This window comes from Sapajus apella, unplaced genomic scaffold (genome assembly GCF_009761245.1).
Source record: "Sapajus apella isolate SASKATOON/1434 unplaced genomic scaffold, GSC_monkey_1.0 scaffold94, whole genome shotgun sequence".
Taxonomy (NCBI): domain Eukaryota; kingdom Metazoa; phylum Chordata; class Mammalia; order Primates; family Cebidae; genus Sapajus; species Sapajus apella.
In genome coordinates this window covers 6223906-6247583 of record NW_022437034.1, presented here as the reverse complement: position 1 = coordinate 6247583, position 23678 = coordinate 6223906, and the positions used below count along the sequence as shown (strand labels likewise).

At 47.3% G+C, this 23678-nt stretch overlaps 2 protein-coding genes across 14 annotated transcripts in view; one reads left to right on the top strand and one right to left on the bottom strand.

Moving 5' to 3' along the window:
* Window positions 1-20727, top strand: part of DUPD1 (dual specificity phosphatase and pro isomerase domain containing 1) — a 44100-nt gene extending 23373 nt beyond the window's left edge. For both annotated transcript variants that reach the window (XM_032256496.1, XM_032256495.1), the window contains 2 exons: window positions 8145-8365; window positions 14012-20727. In XM_032256496.1, coding sequence (XP_032112387.1) covers window positions 8145-8365; window positions 14012-14253 — 463 coding nt within the window. In that variant the 3' untranslated portion in view covers window positions 14254-20727. The remainder of the gene's footprint in view (window positions 1-8144; window positions 8366-14011) is intronic.
* Window positions 19350-23678, bottom strand: part of KAT6B (lysine acetyltransferase 6B) — a 205554-nt gene continuing 201225 nt past the window's right edge. For 8 of the 12 annotated variants that reach the window (XM_032256484.1, XM_032256483.1, XM_032256488.1 and 5 more), the window contains one exon: window positions 19350-23478. In XM_032256484.1, coding sequence (XP_032112375.1) covers window positions 20951-23478 — 2528 coding nt within the window. In that variant the 3' untranslated portion in view covers window positions 19350-20950. The remainder of the gene's footprint in view (window positions 23479-23678) is intronic. The other 4 variants (XM_032256491.1, XM_032256493.1, XM_032256490.1 and 1 more) reach the window with 1 other exon arrangement.

Here is a 23678-nt window from a genome sequence, read left to right as displayed (position 1 = left end):
AGGGTGCTCAGGCTGCCGCCTCAGCAGGTCAAAGGGGTTGGGCCTGGCTGGCCACCTTGCAGATATTCCTGGGGTTTGGGGGAAGAATTCTTCACTCAAGGTGCTGCCACCCACACACCACTCGTTCTTCTAACTTGATAGGGGTCTGAATCTGCCATAAGTGGAACTGCAGGCTCAGCGTTGGGTGAAGGGCTCAAGCATGACTTGGCACAGCATCCCAGTCCCCATTGTGTACTGCCATCAACTATGTGTGGCCTTCGGCAAAGCATTTTATTGTTCTGGGACTTAGTTTCTTTCTTTTTTTTTTTTTTTTTTTTTTTTTTTGAGATGGAGTCTTGCTTTGTTGCCCAAGCTGGAGTGCAGTGACACAATCTCGGCTCACTGCAACCTCTGCCTCCCAGGTTCAAGCAATTCTTCTGCCTCAGACTCCCGAGTAGCTGGGATTACAGGCACATACTACCACATCTGGCTAATTTTTTGTATTTGTAGTAGAGACAGGGTTTCACCATGTTAGTTAGAATGGTCTCAATCTCCTGACCTCGTGATCCACCCGCCTTGGCCTCCTGAAGTGCTGGTATTACAGGTGTGAGCCATTGCACTCGCCCAGGACTCAGTTTCTTTATTTAGAAAATAAAGGATGATTTCAAAGGTTCCTTTCTAGCTCTAAAATAAAATTATTTAAGAAATGGCCTATTAAATGAATTAGGCTTTATTAGGTTCAAGCACATACTTGTTTTATTACTTTTAAGTCATTCAAATTAGATTCAAATTAGGTTAACCAAGTGTTGCCCTCCAGAGAGCCAGGGACTGGCGTCAATGATGAGATAAGAATAATTCATCACCTCTTATCAATCAGCAGTCCCTAAATGGGTGCTTCAAAAATGCTTGAGTATGCTCGAAAGCACTAAGTTTCTGTAATTTAAATATTCTCACTTTAATCTCGTTCACATCTTTCATTTGCTTAGCAAAATCTTTTTTCAGTCCTTTTTTTCCCTATAGTCAGCAGGAGGGGAAATATCCTGGCTACTGTCAAAGTGATTGCAAATTCCTAGGCAGGGCAGCCTCTAGTGATAAGGCTTGGCTCAAACAGGATAATCGAGAAATCTCTCTTCCCTCTCCACAATGTGGGTGTCGGAGAGCCAGTGCCAGGGTGCGGTTAAACTCTTCTGCTGCTCATGAAATGGTGGGGGCCCTCAGGAGCTCCTTGATTTTCTGTAAACTACAGTGGCCTCCAAGGTCCGACATTTGGGGTCAGATTCCTGCCAAGGCCTGAGGCCTCCCCCACCCTGTCCCCGGCTTTCCAGGGGACTCTCTGTCTTGTCCTTTCTGCTTTTCTGCTTCTGACCAGACCCACAGCCTCAGAAGCCAGAGGGATCTCCAGGGCTGGCCTGGCGTTGAAAGCCTGGGAAGTGAGGTGAAGGCAAGTCAGTAAGCTGAGACAGTTCCTTCTCCTTGAAAATGAGGAACTAATTCCACCTTAAGGACCGAGCAGGGATAAAATTAACCTGCTTTCTTCGAGGTGTGGTTGGTGTGACTAGTCTAGGATGCAGCAAAACAGTCAAGGTTGCCAATTTAACATGCTGGGCGTTACGTGAAATAACTAGAAATTCCAACTACTGAAGGCGACCGAAGCATAGCTGGGCAGCGGTCATGGGCAAGACAGCTGGGGAGAGATGCCTGAGGCCCTGGCCTGGCCCGGCCTTCTCACTGCCAGAATGCGGCTTAGCGGTCACAGCCTCAAGCAACATCAACTGTCTCCTTGCACGGTTAGACTAATGCCGAGTCCAACCACTCACACGACATCATTTCTCAAAACCAGGCCTCCTGGGTATTCTCTTCTTTTCACCTCTATCCTTGGAGGACTAGAGTTTGGGAGAGGAGGAGATTTCTAGCAGTAGTTAAAAACCCTTAGGCCACTACAATGGTCTCTCCTGAGAACTAAGGAAATAACAATACAAATCATGCTATACATTTACATAGCAAATGAATATATGACTTGTCGATTACTGGAAGTATATAAAACACAGAAACACAAAAAGAAGAAAATGTAAATTACCTATAATGCAATTACCATATTTTGTCATGGAATACCACATTCTGACATACATCTTTCTACTGCCTTTTGCCCCTGAAGTCATATCTTAACCTCTCAAAGAAGCTTCAATATGGGATCATTAAACTTCACAAGACTCTCACAAGGAAAGTACTGCCAGACTTCTGTTTGCCAACAGGCTATAATCGGTAGCGTTCAGCAAACAAAGAAAACGGAGGCGGTAGGCCAGCAGTTCTCCGTTGCTGCATCAGTTTCAGTGGTCAGCCCTGTTTTCTCAGGTGCCTCAACACGGAGGAGCTCCACCAATAGCAAGTAACGAGAACACCCAAAACACTGGAAGGCCAGTACATTTCCGTTTCCCATCAGGTGAACTAACCAAAATCAGATGCCAGAATGTGCCCACTGTTTTAAAATCCACTTGCAAGGAATGGGCACAGCTGAGACTGCACGGTTAAGATGCCACTGGGTTTGGGAGACCGAGGTGGGTGGATCACCTGAAGTCAGGAATTTGAGACCAGCCTGGCCACCATGGTGAAACCCCATCTCTACTAAAAATGCAAAAAATTAGCTGGGTACCTGTAATCCCAGCTATTTGGGAGGCTGAGGCAAGAAAATCACTTGAATCCAGGAGGCAGAGGTTTTAGTGAGCAGAGACCGCACCATTGCACTCCAGCCTGAGCAACAAGAGCAAACCTCTGTCTCAAAAAAAAAAAAAAAAAAAAGAAAGACTGTATTGGAGAAGGTCACCATCAAGGCCAAACCCATGAAATAATGTGTGACCACCACAGTGTCACACCCATCTGAAAAAAATAAGGTGCCAGATGGCAAGGTACACAGCCTGTCGGCAAAAAGAAGTCCATAATCAGGTGTGGGAAATGTGCTGATTCTCCGCGGACATCCTACTGTGGGGAACCTCCTCGACCATGAGGGGACTTCCTTTAATGCTCAATGTAGAGTCTGTGCAACATGGGAGCAGTCTGCTGCCACCTGAAGGAAGCTGCGGGGGGTTTGTCCAGATATATGTATTCGTGGCTTGTGCCTCCTACCCTCTGTGCAAGACCACACACCTGGGAAAATGGGCTTTCTGGCAGAGGCTGAGGTATTTAGGCTGACAACAGGAGGGTGACAAGGGGTCTGAACAAGTGAAACGTCAGGAGCACTGCCCAAGGAGACTGCCTCATGGAGAGATAGCTTATCTGTCATTCCTCCAGGATGGGGCTTTGAAGCAAGCTTCCTGGGAACAACTCCAGAGGAGCTGGCAGGTGTCTGGGCCAGGCCAGAGGAGGCAGGGAGGGAAGGGCTTAGCTGAGGAAATTGGGCCATGCAAGAAGGAATACACTTCCTCAGCCCTCCTCTAGTCTGGAGTCAGAATCCAGAGCTAGGCTGTAAATTCACAGGAAGGGAGAAGGGTTCAAGAGAAGTGAGTCAGAACTGGGATATGACTGACAGTGTTCTTCAAAAACAAACTGTGTAGGCTGCGTGTGTTGGCTCACGCCTGTAATCCCAGCACTTTGGGAGGCCAAGGTGGGCAGATCACCTGAGGTCAGGAGTTCAAGACCAGCTTGACTACTAAAAGTACAAAAATTAGCTGAGCATGGTTGTACACACCTGTAATCCCAGCTACTCGGGAGGCTGAGGCAGGAGAACTGCTTGAACCCGGGAGGTGGAGGTTGCAGTGAGCTGAGATTGCGCCTCCACTCCAGCCTGGAGGACAAAGTGAGACTCCATCTCAAAAAAAAAAAAAAAAGTAAACTGCATGATTCCAATGGACTGGGCAAAGTCAAAAAAATGTAAAAAAAATAGAAGGTAAATTGCATGAGTCCAACAACAAATGTGTGAACAATGTCCAACCTCATTGCTAAAATCAATCAGTGAAAACGAGACACCATTAATTTTTTTTTGCCTATGAAATTAAAGAATAAAAATCAAACTCCAACTTTTCTGTAGGGTAATTTAGTAACAAGTATCAAACCTATTTTAAAATGGCCATATCTGTTGACTCAGCAATTTCACCTGTAAAAATGTCTCCTATGGGTATAATCAGAGAAGTGCCCAAAGAAACACAGCAAAATGCTTGGTAAGAAAAAATTGGGATTTACCTATATAATGAAATAGCATGCAGTTATTGAAGTTATATGTTGCTATAGGAAGATGCTTACAATATGCCACCACATCAAAGGTTTTGAAACTTTATCATATTGTACCAAAAAAAAAAAGCAACTCTCTATAAAATATACAAATCTATACCTAGAAAAACAATGGGAGGATCTTACATCAAAAGCCAACAAGAACCTTTATCTCTAGGGGAGCAGAAATACAGGCGATTTTTTTGGAGTGGAGGGTATGTTTTCTACATTCTACATAGAGCTGTGTTATTTTTGTTGTGAGATGACACATTATTTAAAATTTTAATAGACGATCACATCTAGGATTGCTCCTAACCAGTAACTAAAGCTCCTGTGTCATCTAGATTCTGGAAGTAAATTCCTAAATCTGTTTTTCTTTCTGAAGTCTTTTCTCCCTCAGCAGAGGCATTAATGTGAACCCAGGAGTGGGGCACACAGCCCTTTCTCCATGCCCATCACCTCAAAATGCCTCTGTGTTTGTTAGTCTCTTTTCAACATATGTGAGCAGATAATGTATCTGGCCCTGAAATTTAAAAACAAAACCAGAACGGTATAGTGCCAGACATCACTCTCTGAGCCTGTCCCACTCCCGGTAATCACTGAGCTGGGTGTCTATCCCAGCTGGGGATTGGACGGTGGGTGTCTGTGATGATAGCTCTGCCTCCCCCACAGCATCTGTGTAAGAGGCATTCCATTTATTTGCAGATTCCCATTCTGCTGTGGATGCTCTTTCAAGCCCTCAACTGAACTCTGAGTAAACCAAACTGGGGGAAGTCCCCCGAATGATGTGTGAGGATATCAACTCCCCTTCCCGGCCCAGGTAGCCAAGACCCTGAAAACTTGTGGCAGGCCTCAAATACCCACCAGGTCTTGGGGTCCTCGTGAGCCCCTTTCTCTCCTTCAGGCACAGCCAACGGCAGCCTGTTGCGGTGGATATGGAGGTGTCAGGCAATGAGACTTGTTGCATATCTACCCCCTTCCCCAAAAGTGGCAAAGTGCAAATTGTAATTCATTCAAACTGCCATTTGATTATGTTGAAAGCCAGTTACTGAACCCAGAGAGAACAGTCTTCATGGTGGGTAGGAGCTTCCTGTCAAGGAGAGTTATTTTTAATTTTTCCACTGAGCTCAACCTCAAAGTGAGGTTGATTGCTACTCAGCAAGATGGACCACATTAGTGGTGGCTTTAATCGGGATCAGATCTATGTCCCCAGAGCATGTTTGTTGTATACATGCTTTGGGACAACAGGAAAAATGAAAAGCAGACCTTTCTGAGGAAAAATTGAAAGCCCAATGTGTTCCACAGTCAGAATGCCTGCAGCAAGAGCCAAGTGGAGGTGTGCTCAGTGGGACTCCCCGCCTCCCCATGCCACAGTTCCAATGGGCTGTTTGCAAATGTTTCCAAATGCTCAATCCCTTTCCCAAACACTGGACACCACCATGGTTCTCATGGCAAATAAAAAGCTCCAGGAAATCAGTGAAAGATAAGTGTGCCCTTGGCTGAGGGGCCATGGCACGTATTTCTGGTGCGAGGCTCCTCCTGGCCCAGGGTGTTGGTCCCTGCTAGCATCCAACACGGTCACTTCTGTCCATATCCTTTTACCAGTGGCCTTGAGAGGAGCCTTTGGCTGGAGCACAATGGCACTTTTACCCTTTTACTGGTATGGCTCCAGACCCTTGCCACATCTTCCCTGAGCTGAAGTACTGGTCTTTGTGTTATTGAGGGAGATGTCTTCTTAAACCCAGGTTAGATCACGTCTCTTTAAACACCCTCTAAAGCTCTCCTTGACTCCCAGACACAGATCCTGGCATCCACGATCTGTTTCCACACATCAGCCAGACTGATTTTTCTTTTCCTTTTTTTTTTTTTTTTAAAACAGAGTCTCACTCTGCTGCCAAGACTGAGTGCAGTGGTGCGATCACAGCTCAAGGCAGCCTGGACTTCCCTAAGCTTAGGTGATTCTCCCACTTCAGCCTCCCCAGTAGCTGGGACTACAGGCACCTGCCAGCACACCCGGCTAATATTTTTCTTCATATTTTGTAGAGATGGGGTTTCATGATGTTGGCCAGGCTGGTCTTGAACTCCTGGGCTCAGGCCACCCTCCCACCTAGGCCTCCTCAAAGTGCCAGGTTTATAGGTGTGAGCCAGCTTGTCCAGCCAGATTGATCTTTAAAAAAGTAAAGAATGCTTACTCCTCCCTTAAAATCCTCTAGCAGACTTCCACCACACTACAATAATACTCAAACTCCTTCCTATGGCCTGCAGGGCCCACCACGATCCAGCCCCTCCTTCCTTTCTAAACTCCTGTACCGCTATTCCCCTTGCTACTTCAGCCACACTGGCTTCCTTTCTGTTCTCAGCACTTGTTCCCTTCGCCTGGATGAAACAACACTTTCTTTCCAACTCTTCCTCAGCCTTCTCATCCCTGTCTTGGCTTGAACCCCACCTCCCCATAGTGGCCTTTCTTGATCACCTTGCCTGAAGCAGGACCACAGTCATTCTGTAGCATGTCATAAAGTTTTAGGTCCTTGGGATAGCTCTCACTGCTATCTGAAATTATCTGTATGCGTTGTTTATTTCCTACCCGCATTAGTATCTGACCTTCCTGAGGGACCTTGACTAACGTGTTCACTTTTGTTTTTTTAAGACACAGTTTCACTCTGTCGCCCAGGCTGGAGTACAGTGGTGCCATCTTGGCTTACCACAACCTCCACCTCTGGGGTTCAAGCGATTCTTGTGTCAGCCTCTCGAGCAGCTGGGACTGCAGGCATGTGCCCCAAGCCCAGCCAATTTTTTTTTTTGTATTATTAGTAGAGACAGGGTTTTGCCATGTTGATCAGGCTGGTCTTGAACTCCTGACCTCAAATGATTTGCCTGCTTCGGCCTCCCAAAGTGCTGGGATTACAGGTGTGAGCCATTGCGTTTGGTCCCTGTTCACTTATTTACCATCAGCACCCAGCACAGTGCCTGGCACACAATAGACTGCAAATCTGGGGATGGAGAATTGATTACAGGAAATAGTGAAGGCTTCCTGAAAGGCCTTCGTTGTCTCTATCTCCATACCTTAGGCGGTGCTGTTTCCTTGGCTTGGCCCTGGCTTGCCTCCTTATTCCCCTCCATTACCAAAGTTGACACTTGTAGTGACACACACCCTTCCCTGCCCAGCCCTGCAGGCAGGAAGAACCCGTGTTTCCTCTGGCAGCCCAGCTCCAGCCCAGCCCCACCATGCTGCCCTGTAGTCGAGTTATGTTCCAGAACCATCTACTTCGAGAGGACTTTACCGTTCCTGGAAATTCTTGCCAAGAAAGATAAAGCTGTAGCCCATTAAATAACTTCACTGCTGGCTTCAAGAACCTCCCTGCAATTCAAACAATAGCTCAAAAAGCCATCCTTCTCAGAACAATGCTCTGCCCAACTGGGCAACAGCTCCCCAAAGCAACACTTTCCCGTTCACATCGTGCCAATGTGAATTTGTGAACTTTGCCCAATCCCAATCCAATCCTCTCATGGAAGGCCTTGCTTTAAACCATTCAGTTGAGCCTCCATCTCCAAACCCTGAAAACATCCAGCAGGTTCAGAGGAGAGGCTGGGTGAAGGCAGCCCCAATGAACAGGTTATTCTGGAAGGCTCTCAGGCGATTTGGCAGGTCCAGACCTGCGACCACCACAGAGTGCAGCACCAGGCTCCGCTGTGTCTAGTGAATGATGAAAGAATGAATGGGCGAACGAATAGCTCAGCCCACCTACCACAGCCTTCACCCTTTCCTTTCTTGAAACAGTCGAGCCAGAATCATAAAGCAGCAGGTGCCCTAGGGGACCGGGTAAGAACAGAGCTTTGGGGCTTCATATGCAATGATTCGTCCTTATTCTGGGAACTGGAATCCACGGCAGAAAGCGTGGGCAGCCCGTTTCCCAGACCCCGGGCAAGGTGCAGCGTGCCCACCGACCTCTCTCCCCTGCGCTCAGGGCAACGGCGCTGGACCGCTACGGGCTGCAGAAGGCTGGTTTCACGCACGTGCTGAATGCGGCCCACGGCCGCTGGAACGTGGACACCGGGCCCGACTACTACCACGACATGGACATCCAGTACCATGGTGTGGAGGCCGAAGACCTGCCCACCTTCGACCTCAGTGTCTTCTTCTACCCGGCGGCCGCCTTCATCGACAGAGCACTACGCGACGACCACAGTAAGAGACGCCCCATCCGCCCCGTTCCGCCCCGCCCCCAGCCTAGGCCCCGTCCCTCCCACGGTCCGCCTAGGCCCCGCCCCTAGCCCAAGGTCTCCCCGCCTGAGGCCCAGGCCGGAAGCGGGATCTGCGCATGCGAAAAATGTGTCTGTCGCGAAGCCAGGCCACTGGGGCTGCTAGTGGCCGACGGTAATGCCTCTCCATGGAGAGACTTTAAATTCTCCTGCCCACCAACCAAGTTCACCAGTCCACCCTCTAGCAACTGAAACGAGTCATCACCACAAGGTAAAATTTGCCTCATAGTATTTGAAGTTAACTGAAAACATATTTGACGTTTGAAAAAAAAAACAACAACAAAGACTGCAACAACCTAATCCATCAGTTTCTGTTCAGTGTACTCACTTGCCATTACTATATTTCCGAGACCCTGGAAGCTGTGAAGGTATAAGGACCTGCACCACCGAGCGTGCTGCTGGTGGCTTCAGGCCTTGATTGCAGCTCTGGGGAATGGAAATTGGGAGGGTGTAAAGGAAAGGCCTTTTTGTCGGAGTCTTTGCTAAAGAACATTTGCCATACTTCAAGAGGTGCTCGGCCTCAAAGCTGGGACGCCGCCGGAGACACTAATTATGCCTGGGCCCCAACTCAGCTGGTAGCCAAGGGATTCAAAACACTCAGGGAGCGGGAATCCATGGAGAGACTTTAAATTTCCCTTCCTACCAACCAAGTTCACAGCCCACTCTCTAGCCACCATGTCCCCAATTACACTCAGCCTAGCGAGGCCTCCAGTAGAAAGCTGACAAGCTGTATTTGAGGCATAATTTGGGTTTTGCACCTCCAGTGTCCAAGTTTTTCCAGCGTTAATTATCCATCTTTTAAATCACAGTGCTAGTCTTTGTGCTCGGAATGCACTGTTGGCCACCCTAATCCAGCAAAAGCTACAAGGCTATTTTGGAGAGAAGGGCACAGCTTAGGTACCCATTGGGGGTAAGACAATATACAGTTATTGCTGCAGGGTGTACTTCAGTGGCATTCCACAGAGGCCAGAGGGACTTCAGCTCCCTAATCTGTGCTCTGACTTCAGCCCAATGTGTCACACAGCCCTTTGTGGGGCCGTCACATAATTCAGGGTATCCAGTTACTGAAAGTCTTTCTTGCCACAAGAGGTTGTGACGACAAGGCTCAGTGACTGACCAAACTGTCAGCGGCAGGAACTTGCAAACTGGGACTGGGCCTAGGCCAGGTCTGCTGGACAGTATCAGACCTTAATGGGCATCCTGAGGTGGCCCTGACCCCACAGCCAGCCATAGCCACCAACAATATGTCATTATTTTGGCTCAGAAAGCAATGTCACAATGAGAAAAACCCCTAGAGCTAACATGCTTGTATTGGAAGATGCCTCATTTCCAAGCCTTCCTTTTATGAGTCTATTTTTGAACTGTCTTTTGTGCTGTGTACATTCTGAGTTTCCAAGCAGGATCAAAAAAGCAACTGAGCTGAGTCATCACCACAAGGTAAAATTTGCCTCATAGTATTTGATGTTAACTGAAAACATATTTGACATGAAAAAAACACTGCAGCAACCTAATCTTTCAGTTTCTGTTTAATGCACTCACTTGCCATTACTATATTTTAGACCTTACCCTTCATGGAAGGGGCCTGGCAGGCTTCGGAAAAGACATGGCTGGGTTTAAGTTTCTGTCGCACAATTTACTAACAATGTGATTTTTCTGAGCCTTGGTTTCTCCATCCGGTGATAAAAATGTTTACCTTCAGAGGTTCTAATGAGGATCAGCAGTAACACACATAAAGCGCTTAGCACAGAACCTGGCAGACAGCAGGCTCTCGGATGTTTTTGATAAAGTGTGGTCATATACCGTGAAGAATATAATCACGCCAGCATGTGCACATCATCATCATAAAGTTTCCAATCTCAAAAAAAAAATACATTCCAACTTTGAACTGTAAGATATACTCACATGAAAGCTTGTTTTAGGTTCCTGGCACTCCGTTTTAGAGTCTGCCCCCACTGCCAAATCCAGAAAGAATCAGGCTCTCAAGTAGAAGCTTAGCCTAGGCAGATGACAGAACATCATGAGGAGGTGTCAGGCTGCTGTGGGTCGTGACTGTTAGACAAGGTGGCACCTAGCAAACGAAGGGCCAAGGGAAGAGAGTATATACTCAGATCAGAGACTATGAGGGGGATAGAATGAATGGATGGGGCTGCTGGGACTTGACTGGATGGCTAGGGATGGGGAGCAGGACATGACCCCATGGGAGATGGCAGGCTGGGCTCTGCTCTCAACGCCTTTGCACCGGCTGAAGACTTCCTCAAGTCAGGGTTCAAATGCCTAATGTGCAGAAGCATGCAGAGTGTAAACAAATACAGCTGGCTGCATGTACAGCAGGGGGACGTGGGTAGGGGGTGCTTGTGGCTAAGCAGAGAGCCCTGTACCCCCTTCAGAGGGGCACCTGCCACTCAGCCTCAGCCAATGCTTGTCTTCTGAGAGTCAGTGCAAATGTGGGAGATCTGGCTTTTCAGAAGTCTCCAATCTGGATTTTACTATAAAATCGCTCAATTTTTAGGTCTTGGCAACAGATTAAAATTTCTTGAAATGCTACAAAGAACAAACTAAACCAACCCAATGGCCATCAGGTTGTAACCTGTGCCCTGAGTGGTCAGAGCAACCAAACAAAATGCCCGCTAACTCAGCAGCAGCAATATTATAGGCTTCATACCCAGCGGACAGCCGGTGCTCAGCCCACCTGGCACATGGAGTGGGTGGCCCAGTTGTGTCTAGACATGCACCGGAAAACCAAGGGACACTGCTTGGCATTTTAGTGCCGGACCCAAGGGAAAACCGAGGGACGCAGCTTGGCATTTTAGTGCTGGACCCAAGGGAATACCAAGGGACACTGCTTGGCATTTTAGTGATGGACACAAGGGAAAACTAAGGGACGCACTTGGCTTTTTAATGCCAACCAGACCCACTTGTATGTTTCATATACACTTGATGTAAGAGGTGTGGATGGACAGTCTGGCCAAAAAGCAAAGCATCACTCTGCTTCCTCTTGTCTTTGTTCTTCGTTCTCCATTGACTGGTTTCAGCCAAGTGTACACCATTCCCCCCACCCGGCTTCTCACAGCCAGTCTTTTTTTCACTCTTTTTGAAAAGCATTCCTTGTGGTGCTGTGGAGCTGTATCATGGCCTCTGGGGCCCTCTCCCACCCCATCCCTACCCTGCCTTGACCCTTTAGAAAGAACTCCCCAGGCAACCTCAGTCACTCTTAAAATATCTCGGAGATAATCTAATCTCTGATCCTGCCCTGACAGCTGGGCAAACAGAGGCCCAGAGAAGCCAAGTGAGGTGCCCAGGGTCACAGAGCTAATCAGAGGCAGTGCCATCAGGACACCTGCTTGCCAGCAGGGATTCCTTCTGTCACTGAGGCCTCACAGAAGAGTCCTCTGCCCTTATTTTGAGCACCTGGTGACTTTGCTGTATAAGAGGTCACCAAATATCATGGAGGGTAAGGCATGACAGCTGGTTATAGGATCTGAAAAAATGAACTTGTCAGTCTTCATCAGAAAAAGAAGTACTCACAAAATACTGCCATGGGAACCCCACTTGGGTTGCCTTAACTGCTCCCGATGCAGCATGCTCCAAGGTGAATTAGTGTGGTTTTAATTTAATGAAGTCTTCTAAGAAACTCCAGGGCAAATGTCATGAGGTGCTAAAGATCAGACTTTAGTATCACACTCTCCTTTTGTCTGCTCTTTCTTGTTCTTAAACAGTCCATAGCTTGCTTTTGAAGCCGTCTTAAAATCTATTATGGATAAGGGAGGTATGAATAAATAAATTAAGCCTGCTTTCAAGCAGGAGGTTGATTCTCTGTTGCTTCTAATAAGCTTTAACCAGACCAGATTTTCACCGTTTTGTTTTTGTTTCTGGTTTTTGAGATGGAGTCTCGCTTTGTCACCCAGGCTGGGGTACAGTGGCACAATTTCCACTCACTGCAACCTCCACCTCCTGGGTTCAAGCTATTCTCCTGCTTCAGCCTCCTGAATAGCTGGGAGGTGCCTATCACCACGCCTGGCGAAATTTTGCATTTTTTAGTAGAGACGGGTTTTTACCATGTTGACCACGCTGGTCTCTACTCCTGACCTCAAGTGATCCACCCGCCTCAGCTTCCTAAAGTGCTGGGATTACAGGCGTGAACCACCACGCCTGACCTATTTTCACTGTTTTAAGGGTCTCCTGCCCTATCTCCCTCCAGCCCCGACAGTTCATAATACACCTTGCATCCTTTTTCCCAGGACTTCCACACACCTAGAAGCTCTTGGGAAGAAGTAGGGGCTCTACCAGAATTTCTTTGCAAGTTGCTAAGAAAGGCAGGTTACCAGATAGTGCGTGGGAGATGGGCAGAGAGCATCTCCTGAAAGCAAGGAAGGAGGCTGCTTAGCAAGGCACACACCTGGCTAGGGGTTGGGGCATGGTGCAGGGTAACAGCCTCAGCCTATGTCTGATTTGAGTGACAGAGGCCTACCTTTGAGTCACTCCTGAAAGCATGCAATTGAGGAGCAGCAGAGAGTCTGGATTTGGGTTTGCTTTTCTTTTTCTTTTTTTTTTTTGAGATGAAGTCTTGCTCTGTTGCCCAGGCTGGAGTGTACGATCTCAGCTCACTGCAAACTCTGCCTTCCAGGTTCAAGCAATTCTGCTGCCTCAGCCTCCTGAGCAGCTGGGACTACAGGTGCATCCCATGATGGGCTAATTTTTGTATTTTTAGTAGAGATGGGGTTTTGCCATGTTGGCCAGGCTGGTCTTAAACTCCCAACCTCAAGTGATATGCCCACCTCGGCCTCCCAAAGTGCTGGGATTACAGGTGTGAGCCACTGTACCCGGCCTCATACCCTGGTCTTGAAAACAAAATTCAGCTCTTGGAGCTCCTACCAGAGCTGAGTGTCCTCTGTCCCTTCTCTTCCCCTTTCTCTCTCGATCCCTCCACCTCCCCCTTTTCTCCCACCCCCTCCATCTCCCTTCCAACTCTCTCTCCCCTCCCCACTGCCACTTAATAGACATCAGGCCCCTAAAAGGCTTAATGAACTACAGCTTTCATCTGTTTCAAGTATTGAGTCATGACAGAAAGAATTACCCTGTTTTCTGGGAGAGGAAGAAACACTTTGGTTATCAGCAGGGCTGGCCAGGGGCCCGGCACCTCCGGAACAGCCCGTGGGGATTTGAATGCCAGGACTATACATTCATCCAGCTGGACATGTCCACACCCCAGGAATGTGGTCATGCCAGGGAGACTCTGGGGCCAGCCTCTCCCAGAACCGAAACAACAATCAAGAAGGAGGTGCCTGCTTTCTGGCCATGGTGCACAGGGGAAGGGCAGCCCAGCCACGCTGTGGGAGCTCAGCAGCCATTCGTTAGCATAAAAAATCAAGTTATTTATAGGGTTATTTGCCTTCTCAACAACCCTATGAAGAAGACACCAAGAGTGTCCCCGTTCTATAGAGGGGGCAGCTGTGGGGCACAGTGCTGAGTCACTTGCTGTGGGTGAGAGGGTGACAGGATGGCAGTGGGCCCTGCCCACGGCCCCCACATCTGCTCCTCAGTGTGGGGTTTCTCCTCCCCGCTCCAATTGCAGGTAAGATCCTGGTTCACTGTGTCATGGGCCGCAGCCGGTCAGCCACCCTGGTCCTGGCCTACCTGATGATCCACAAGGACATGACCCTGGTGGATGCCATCCAGCAAGTGGCCAAGAACCGCTGTGTCCTCCCCAACCGGGGCTTTCTGAAGCAGCTCCGGGAACTGGACAAGCAGCTGGTGCAGCAGAGGCGACAGGACCAGCGCCAGGACAGTGAGGAGGCCGACGGCAGGGAGCTGTAGGGCCCGCCTCACTGGGCCAGCAGAGGCACTTGGGGACACAGAGGAGAGGCGGAACTCTGGCCTAGGACTCCAGGGAAGGAACAGTGAAACTGAAGCTCGATTTCTTCCAAACCATCTTGTTCAACTTCCTTATGTGTGCTGGGGATGGGGGGACCCAGAGCCACCCCCGGGGAAAGCCAAGCGCTCAGCCTCTCCGCAAAAATGGGAGGGACGGGCTCCCTGGCTCTGGGTCACAGAGGAGCACGTGACGCAGTCTCCTGTATTGTTTTTGTTTTTTTGGTGAGATGGAAGAGGGAAAGGATTTTAAAATGTGTAGGCATTATGCTGTGATTAAATGTTTGGCTTTGTCTGAAAGGAAAGTCATGTTCTTATAAAAAGTAATTTAAAATAGAAATTGCTTTTCCAACCACAGAACGGTACCCGGGCAAGCCATGTCACAGGAGCACCTGTGCAGCCGCGGGAAGGCTCCTTCCTGGATGTCCTGCATTTCCGCGGCATCCCCTGCACCCGTTTGTCTTTTCAGCGGAACCCCCAGGCTCACACCACTATCTCTAGATGTGCTCCTCCAGCAGGGTGGGGAGAGGTCCTGAACCCCTGTACAGAGGCTCCTGCTTTAGGCTTCCCCCACTTTCCCAAGGAACCCAGGGCTCCTCAGACTCTTACCCAGGGCTGCCACTACCCCAACAAAATTTGGTGAATTTGGAAAACTTTCTAATTTTGGGGAGAAAAACGGAGGAGACCCTCTCTAGGGAGGATCTCAGGGAGGCTCTTTTCACGTGGGTTCTAATCAAAGCAACACAAGCTGGTTTTCAGTCATAGCAGAAGGTATTTGCAAATTGTTGTCTGCTGTGGAATGGAGGATGGGGCAGCCATTTAAGCTCAGGTGTGGAGTTTGCCTCCCTGAGAGCTAAGCCAGGCGCCATGACTGCGTGATTTCCACTCTGAAGAACATGGCCGCAGGCACGAAGCGGGTAGCGACAGCTTCCAGGGCCAGGAATCCCAAACCAGGCAGAACCCAAAGAGAGGTGCTGCTGTTGGAGATGCCGGCCGTCAAGGACCAGAAACGGAGCCTGCCTGAGAAAGCAGAAAGAATGTGATAAAGGCCTTCTAAGAAAATACGAAAAGGGGTCCTGTGCTTCAGTTTGTTTGTGGTTTTCAGCAGAATGAGAGGAAGTTATTGATGGGTGGAGGAGAGAGTCCAGGGGCTCAGTAGATGTGTAAACCACCTGAGTCACCCTGTGACCTTTGGGGAGACCCCCTGCTTTTGTGCCAGAGAGGAGGACTTGAAGCCTGGGCCCCTGTGGCTGGGCCTGGCTTCCTGGGACTGCCCCAAGTTGCTCTGAGAGTCGCCGTGGCCCAGGAGGAGCCAAGGACCTCATGTTAACATGCACACAGGGTTTCAGGGGACGTTCCTCGGGGATGCCGTCATGGTAAGAGCACTGGTCTTCTAATACATTTTGAAACCTGAAACATTGCAAAGGGGTCACAAAGCAAAAAGGCAAAGATGACACAGAAATAGAAATGTGCAGTGAATTGGTATGTCTTGGTGCTAAGATAGAAAAGGGGGACATGTTCCCTCTGAAAATGCGACAGTCCTGACAGAGATCAGGTCTATCAGTCACAACTCATATGGCTGTGAGGGGGGAGGGCAATACTAGGTGTGTGATGACTACGGATGATGGAATTGCTTAATGACTCATATTTGGGTGTGAGGGAACCATATCCTGGCTCTTGAGAAAGAGATGCAGACCAAAAGGGACCCAGGGTCATAATGGCCCCAGTGTAGGGATTTTGCTACCCCCATCTGAACGCAGTTATTGCTTAGCTCTGATCTGTGCCATGTCCAGAGAGAAGCCAGTATTTCCATTTTAATGAATATTTACATTTAGATGAATTCACGCTGGGGAAGATGGAGCATAGCTAGGTGCATTGCTGGTGTTTCCCGAGCACCCCACACCTTCCTCAGGGCAGCAGAAGCTAAGAATGGCAAAGTGGCAGTTCTGGTCTCTTCTAGATGACTCCTGGGAACCAGAGGCAGGAGAAAAGAGAAACAGAAGTTTTTGCTAAAGTGTTTCAAGTCTTCAGAAGTAAGATATTAGATATTCGTTTGGTCACCAAGTGTCTACTGAGAACCTACCACATGCCAAAAACTGGGTTGGGGCCAACAGGAAAAATAAAAATGCACGTTGTGATAAAGCACAATCTGGGAAATAGGCACGGAAGTGGAGAAAAGTGGGGAAAGGGGAGAAACCCTCTTTAGGCGGGGTGGTCCAGGAAGACCTCTCTTAGGCTTGAAGGTACAAACTTTCCAAATGTGCTGGTGCATTCAAGGCTTAGGAACTGCCCATCAGTGAGGCTGGAGCTGGGAGCTGAGAGCGGGAGTGGAAGGAGAGGGGCAGAGAGACTTGATTCTATTCCAGGTTCACAGAAGATTCACTGAAGAGTTTTAAGCTGAGGAATGGTATGATCTGTTTCAAGATTACTCTGGAAAGATCCTTTGGCTGAAGTATGGAGAACAAAGTTGTAGGGAGTTAAGAAGTGAGGCCAGACCAGTTAGGAGGCTGTTGACAGGAAAGGAGGAGGTGGCCTGGAAGGACAGCTCCAGGGGATTAGTATTCAAGATTATTTTTGAATTAACCCAGAAAACGGATGGGACCTGCCGAGATGGGGAGGGGAAATGAGGGCCACCTGATCTGGTTTCTTGGCAGTGCTTTAATATTGAGATGGGGGGAAACCAGCAGGAATGGAGGAGGGGTTGGAAATCAGTTCAATTGTTATGCAGATGTACAAAAGGTGTCCCAGGTCATTTGTCGTACCATCTAAAGCTCAGAGGAATGTTCACAACTGGGAATGTAATTCCGGGTGTCATCTGCAGAGAGGTGGAATTTGAAGTCATCATACCAGATGAGATGATGAGACAAGAGGGGGCCTGAGTGTTGCAGAACATCAATGTTTATAGCTAAGCCTGGGTGGACGGGGAAGGTCCAGGAAAGAGGATGGAGAAGGTGGAAGGAATGATGGAAACCTGGGTACAGAGAATGGAAGGTGCTGCTTCATAATGTGATAGTACTTATACCCTGAGTATCTAAGACTGATTGTAGACCAAGGCTTGCTTGCAGCCACAAAGGGACCTGTATTTATATAGCACTTAACAGTTTTTACAGCATCATGTATTCATTAGCCAAGCCTTTAAATCAGAGAGGTGACAAGTTAGGGCCTTTCACAGAGTATAGTGTTCTAGAAAAAAGAGCTGGGATTTGGAAAGACCTGGGTTTGTTTCAGCTCACAAATTTTAGTCGGGTGAGTTTGGGCAATTACTGTAGCGAAATCTGAGCCTCAACCTCCGGATCTGTAAATTGGAAACAAGGGCTCCATTTCCTGCACAGGGTGGGTGTGTGGGAGGAGTGTGTGAAAGCTTTGTGACAATATTGTTGAGTCATTATTTCTAAAATATAATGTTGGCAAGGAAGGCGGATGCCCTCATACCTAGTTAGGCACCACTTGAAACTACTAAAAAGTGAGGCTGGCGACTGACCACCACTTCGTACATCTTATAAAGAACAGAATACAGTTATGGTTTTAAATGATGTGGCCTGTTAATGAATCTCAATCTAATGTTGTTGGTATTTCAGTTTTGATGAATCCAAGTTTCTGTTTTCCCAAATCCTTGGCATCACATTCAGATGTGAACTGATTTCTCTAATGAGAGTGGGTAGGTGGAGGGCAGGGTGTTCTGAGGCCATCTCAGATCAGCAGTTTCCTTCCCATGCTAAGACTTTCTGTTCCATCAAGGAATGTTGGGACTGGGGCCAGCTGGGGAGCTCCCAGTCCTAGCTATGCTGCAGTCCTTAGGGAGCCTGGGGAACCAAGGTGTCCCTGGGACTGTTCTTAGATTCTGGGTTGGCAGGTCTAGGGCAACGACCAGGACTCTTCCACAAGCTCCCTTAGAGGGCTCTTAGGCAGGCAGGGTATGGGAACCCAGACATTGTACAAACCAAAAGGTGTGATTAGCAGCCCATGGCCAAAGGGAACACAGAGGGGAATCTCAGTCCCCAGAGAACCTTAACCCAAGAGGAAAGAAACTAAATATGTGAGTGTTTCCGGTTGGGTCCCATGGGGGGCTCTGGCAGCCTCTTGCCCGATGTATGGCCCACTGGGCTGCCCAGTCCTCAGCCACTCCTGAGTGGATGCAGCATTGGATTCATGCAGGCATAGACCACCACTTCCCACCCTGAGGGTGGCTGAGAGGTTTTCTTTCCTAATAGCACAGCACCTTCAATGGATCTCTTCCCTGTGTGCCAATGGCCCTTGCAGACGTGTCTTCCTGGAAGCCCTCCCTCAGCTATTACATATATTACCCCCATTGACTTTGCAGTTGAGGAAGGAGGGGACTAAAAGATAAAATCCTGACACTAAACCCAATGTATTTTGTCACTGTGAAAGAAAATAATGATAAGGGTGAGAGTACAAGGCAGAACTCCATTGGGCATCCTCTGTCTGCATGAGGCCTTTTATTCTGGTATATATGCTCTATCCTGCCTTTGCAAGATTTTGGGTCTACTTTAAGGCTTATGTTTACACTCTGTACAACATCTAATTATTTTGTGTAGAACCAGCAGTGCAAAAGCCACTCTTTTCCTCCACAGGGTAGTGACTTAACAGAGGAGTTGCAAGCACCCATGGTCAGACACTTGGAGAGCTTAACAGGTCAGTTTCACACAGGTGCTAAGTCAAGCGTTCATTTCTAGACTTGCTGCTCAAATAACCAAATTCAAGTGACACTCAGAACTTTCTCTGAACACCACACTTGTGAATATTCACTTTTGGCAGGGGGTCTAAACTTTAGGCTCTAAAGAAAACAAGAAAACGTACAATTAATCATTCACAACAGAGCAAAACGTTCATACTTTCAAAAAAAGAAAATGATTTTTCAAACATACAATCCCAAATTGGGTATTTTTTTGGTATTAATCTTTATAAAAAGGAAGTTTGCTACCCTGGTGTGAGGCTCAGAGGGGTGTTTATACAGACTGTGCGAGTGAGGCAGCTGGATATTTGTGCGGGATCTCTTTGCAAATGAAGATCAAAGTCCAAAAGAAAAAAACAATTTCACTTTATTTTAAAGACAATGATTGGCATACAGAAGGTATGCACTCGCATAAAATAAACTTTCATGAAAAGCATTAAAATCCATTATAAATTAATTTATTAAATAGGTATTTGGTATATGTGATGGTTTTTATTAGATATTACTCTTATTTATTGCCAACCCCTCCCCCAAAGTCAAAACAAATCAGAAAATCCCATAACTCCAATTTACACTAAATAATTTATTTTCCCAAAATGTGTATGTGTTCTGAGGCGTGACACATGATACAGTTCCATTGGTCATTCTCTATCAATCATAATATGACAGGACACAAGAGGCTAAAAATGGCTCATCATAATTTATTTTATGTTAAAATGTACAGCTTTTTTTTGTTTGTTTTTTGTTTTTTTGAAGTGACTGACTAAAAAGAGAACAGATAAATACAAGAGTGTCGCTGGATCCTATTTTATACAAGGATTACGCCTCTCCTGCTTGGCCCTTACTGTCACCCTGTACAGGTACAAAGGCTACAAAAAAGGAAGCAATATAAACAGACACAAATAACTTTTTTTGCTTTTTTACATGCGATTTGTAAGCTTAGTTTGAGCTATTCACAAGCTACTTTTCTATTTTTCCTTAAAAAATAACTCCAATATTTTATAAAGATAGAAAAATCTACAGATGGAATGAAAATGTAAAGTTAGAGGCATTTCCATAAAATAGCAACTTTACACCAAATTCACTATTTTTTTTTAAATCCTGCCAAGTATTTGGACATATATGAAATGTTTCAAAACCTGACAGATAAACACTGAGATATGCTTCATTCAATAAACAGAAGTCTGCATTTATAAAACAGAAAGCTGCCTTTTTTCCCCAAAGAAATCTGTCACCAAAATGGAAAAGGGTCTCAACTTTACACCAAACATTTAGCAATAAAACCCTTTTGACTAACCAAATGGGAATAGCTTTTATAGCTCTTTACAGTTTTATAATTAACAAAAATATAGTTTTTTTTTAAAACCCTCAAATTAGGGCACCCTAATCAAGGCAAAAAACTTAAGAAATGGCTTACTGTTAGCACAACACTTGTACAGTACTACAAAATGCACTGTCACTAACAAAGACATTAGCGGCATGCTGAAGTGTCACCTTAAACAAAATATACAAGAACTGAAATGCTAAAGGCATTTACATGGAGTGGACAGGGAAGGAAAAACAAAAGCTCTAGGTTCAATATTAAAACAGATAATTTGGGGGGGGGGCTTGATATCCACATTGTTTAACAGAAGCAGGCACAACAAGTGGCTGCCTCCAAGTTGTAGTCCCAAGAGAGGCCTTCCTTTGCAGAGAATTTCATATAAAAGTAACAGAAACGAAGGTACCAAAAAAAAAAAAAAAAAAAAGGAAAAAAAAAAAAACAACTTGTATAAGGCTTTTCGGCGGAAACAGCCTTTTTTTTTTTTTTTTTTTTTTTAAATAAATGGTGCCAACAAATGTTTTTGCATTCACACCAATTGCTGGTTTTGAAATCGTACTCTTCAAAGGTATTTGTGCAGATCAATCCAATAGTGATGCCTGGTAGGTTGTGTGGACTGCCCACGTTGTCTACCTTCTCATGTAGGAACCATTGAGAGACTGTTTTGACATGCCTGTGTTCATGTAGCCGTGATGTCCAGGGGCCGTGTACATCATGTTACCGTGGGGTGGGGTCTGCATTGGTTGCTGGGCATATGGCTGGGTGCCCATCATGCCCATCTGCATCTGCATAGGGTATTGGGGCGTTTGATTCATATAGCCATGATTGCTGTGGTAGCCACTGTTCATCATTGGCTGGGACATGCTGTACCCATTCATGGCGTTGAGAGTGTTCATGTTCATGTTCACAGAGTTGACATTGTAGGCTGGGGCTGGCATCAGGTTCACACTCATGTTCATGCCTCTTTGCATCGTTAAAGTCCGTGCAGGACCCTGCATGGCTACAGTCTGGGAGCGCCCATAGATTTGTGACTGATGGGTAGCAGCGGCTGGTGACAGAGACGCTGACTTGGTTCTCATGGAGACGTGGCCCTTGCTGGCAATCTGGGTTTGCAGTCTTTGGCTGTGAGAGATGCCAATATTTGATGCAGCCATGTTCCGCTGCAAAAGAGGTGGCGGCAGATTCATTGGAGGAGGAGTCAGGTTGGGGGGTGGGGTCATGGTAGCTTGTGCTTGGGGTCCCCCAGGGACGGAGTGTGGAGACTGAGAAAGCTGAACAAGCCCTGTGTTACTTAATGGTGTGGACAAAGAGGCACTGTTTGCATAGGAAGTCACAGCAGCGGAATGGCTGTAAGGCAATGAATGATCAATAAGTGTATTAGTTAACTGCTGCAGTTTGGCAAGGCTGAAGGTGGCTGATGGCTGTGGGTAATGCCCAGCCCCAAAATCACTCTGACCCATTCGCTCGTATAAGCCAATGTTGGTGTTGCCCGTCTCGGGAATTTCAGCCAGCTGCATGGGTGGGGTGAAGTTAGCAGCCATGCTGCACTGAGCCAGCTGCTGGCTGCTGCTCGGAGGCCTCTCCACCACACAGCCTTGAGGAGACTTAACGCTGCAGGTCGGTGGAGAGCTGATGCTGGTTTGCTGCAGCATGCTGCAGCTCCCGCTGATGTTGGACATCTGCTGGGTGACAGCGCAGCTGCTCTGTGTCAGACTGCTGGAGGTGAGGTTGCTATAGGAGCAGCTGTTCTGTGAAGATCCGTTTCCACAGATGCTGCCTCCCATAGTAGAATCGTAGCTGCTGGGGTTTTCGTAGTTCTCAGTTGTGCTCTCAATACTGCCCAAGTCACTAAATCCACTATCTACGACTTGCTGTGAGTGATCTGAAACTGATGGGACATCCATCATGGGACTGGTTTCCATGTTCTGCAGAGATGGCACTGAGATGGCACTTTGATCTGGGCTGATTTGGGCATAGCTGTTTTCCAGGGCAGGGACACTCGGGCTGTTGACAGAGCGTACGGACTGGCCAGGATGGGAGTGGACGGATGAAACCGGGCTACTGTGGTCTGACTGTTGGCAGTCATCCAGAGTGGCAGCAATCTGTGGACTTTGGTCTGCACGGGTGTAGTTCTGTAGGCTTCTACAGGCTTCTTGAGTCTCGGCACAATCCTGAAAGGTGTCATCCTGTTCGCTGCTCTCCTGGGTCAAAGACTGAACTGCCTGGACGGTCTCAGAGTCGATTTCCACAGTTGCTGTGTTTCCCTCTTTGAACTCTGAATCGACTTCTTTGCTGTTCTTTTGGTCTTGCTTCTGTGCCTGTTCTTCTGGAGGTGGCTCCTCGTCAGATTCGGGTGCAGCTTCAGGATCCCCAGCAAGCTCCTTGGGCTCACTGTTACAAGAAGCTGTCAGGTCGACGCCACAGTCCATTAAGACCTCTGGGTTCGAGTGACTAGGCTGTACATTAAGGTCTAAAAAAGCCTCCTGGTTTCCCAGTACTTCTTTGAAGGTTTCTCTGGGCAGCTCTTCCTTCTCCACTTCGGCAGACTCCATGTGGCTGTCATCCTCGTCATCCGCATCATGGTCCTCGTTGTGAGATGGCTCTTCGTCCTCTTCCTCTTCCTCTTCGTGATCATCCAAACGCACAGGGTCTTCTTTCTCCGTGGAGATTTCTGGTTCCTCTTTTTCTTCACTTTTATCACCATCTGGATCTTTTTCTATATTTCCTTCTTCTTCTTCCTCTTCTTCCTCTTCCTCCTCCTCCTCCTCTTCCTCAGGTTTGATGAGCTCTTCTGGTTTTTCACCTGGTGATGTATTTGGACTTACAGGTGCACATGCTTCTTCCCTTCTGTTTTCCTCTGGAGGCAGCGGGGCTTCCCCAGTTTCCTTGACTTCCTCCTCGATCCTGATGGGAGTGGGGCTAGTTTTTCCTTCTGAAGTCTCCTTTGGCTCTTCCACTGTCACCTGGTCATCAGGTTCCATGGGTGTTTCTGGCGGGGTGTACAAATTCAGTTTAAATCCGGTCTTCCTCTCTTTGTTTTGCCTCCACTTAGATAGACCACGCTTCGTTCCTTTTGGCCACACTTGTTTGCACTTTAGAGGTTCGGGATTGTCTTTACTGCCTTCTTTCAAGTTACTTGAATCATCATTCATATTGTCTTAGTGAAGAGACAAAAAGGGGAAGGAAGAAAAAGTCTTAGAAAGCATAACCATGGACAATTTGAATTCATTCCTCTAAATTAATTAGCAAACACTGCTTTCAATTTGGCATGTTAAGAGTTGATGGTAAAGACATCATTAAGGCTAATATATAATAATATTGTGGTATAAACGAAGTAAATAACCTAGGCCTGGGAAA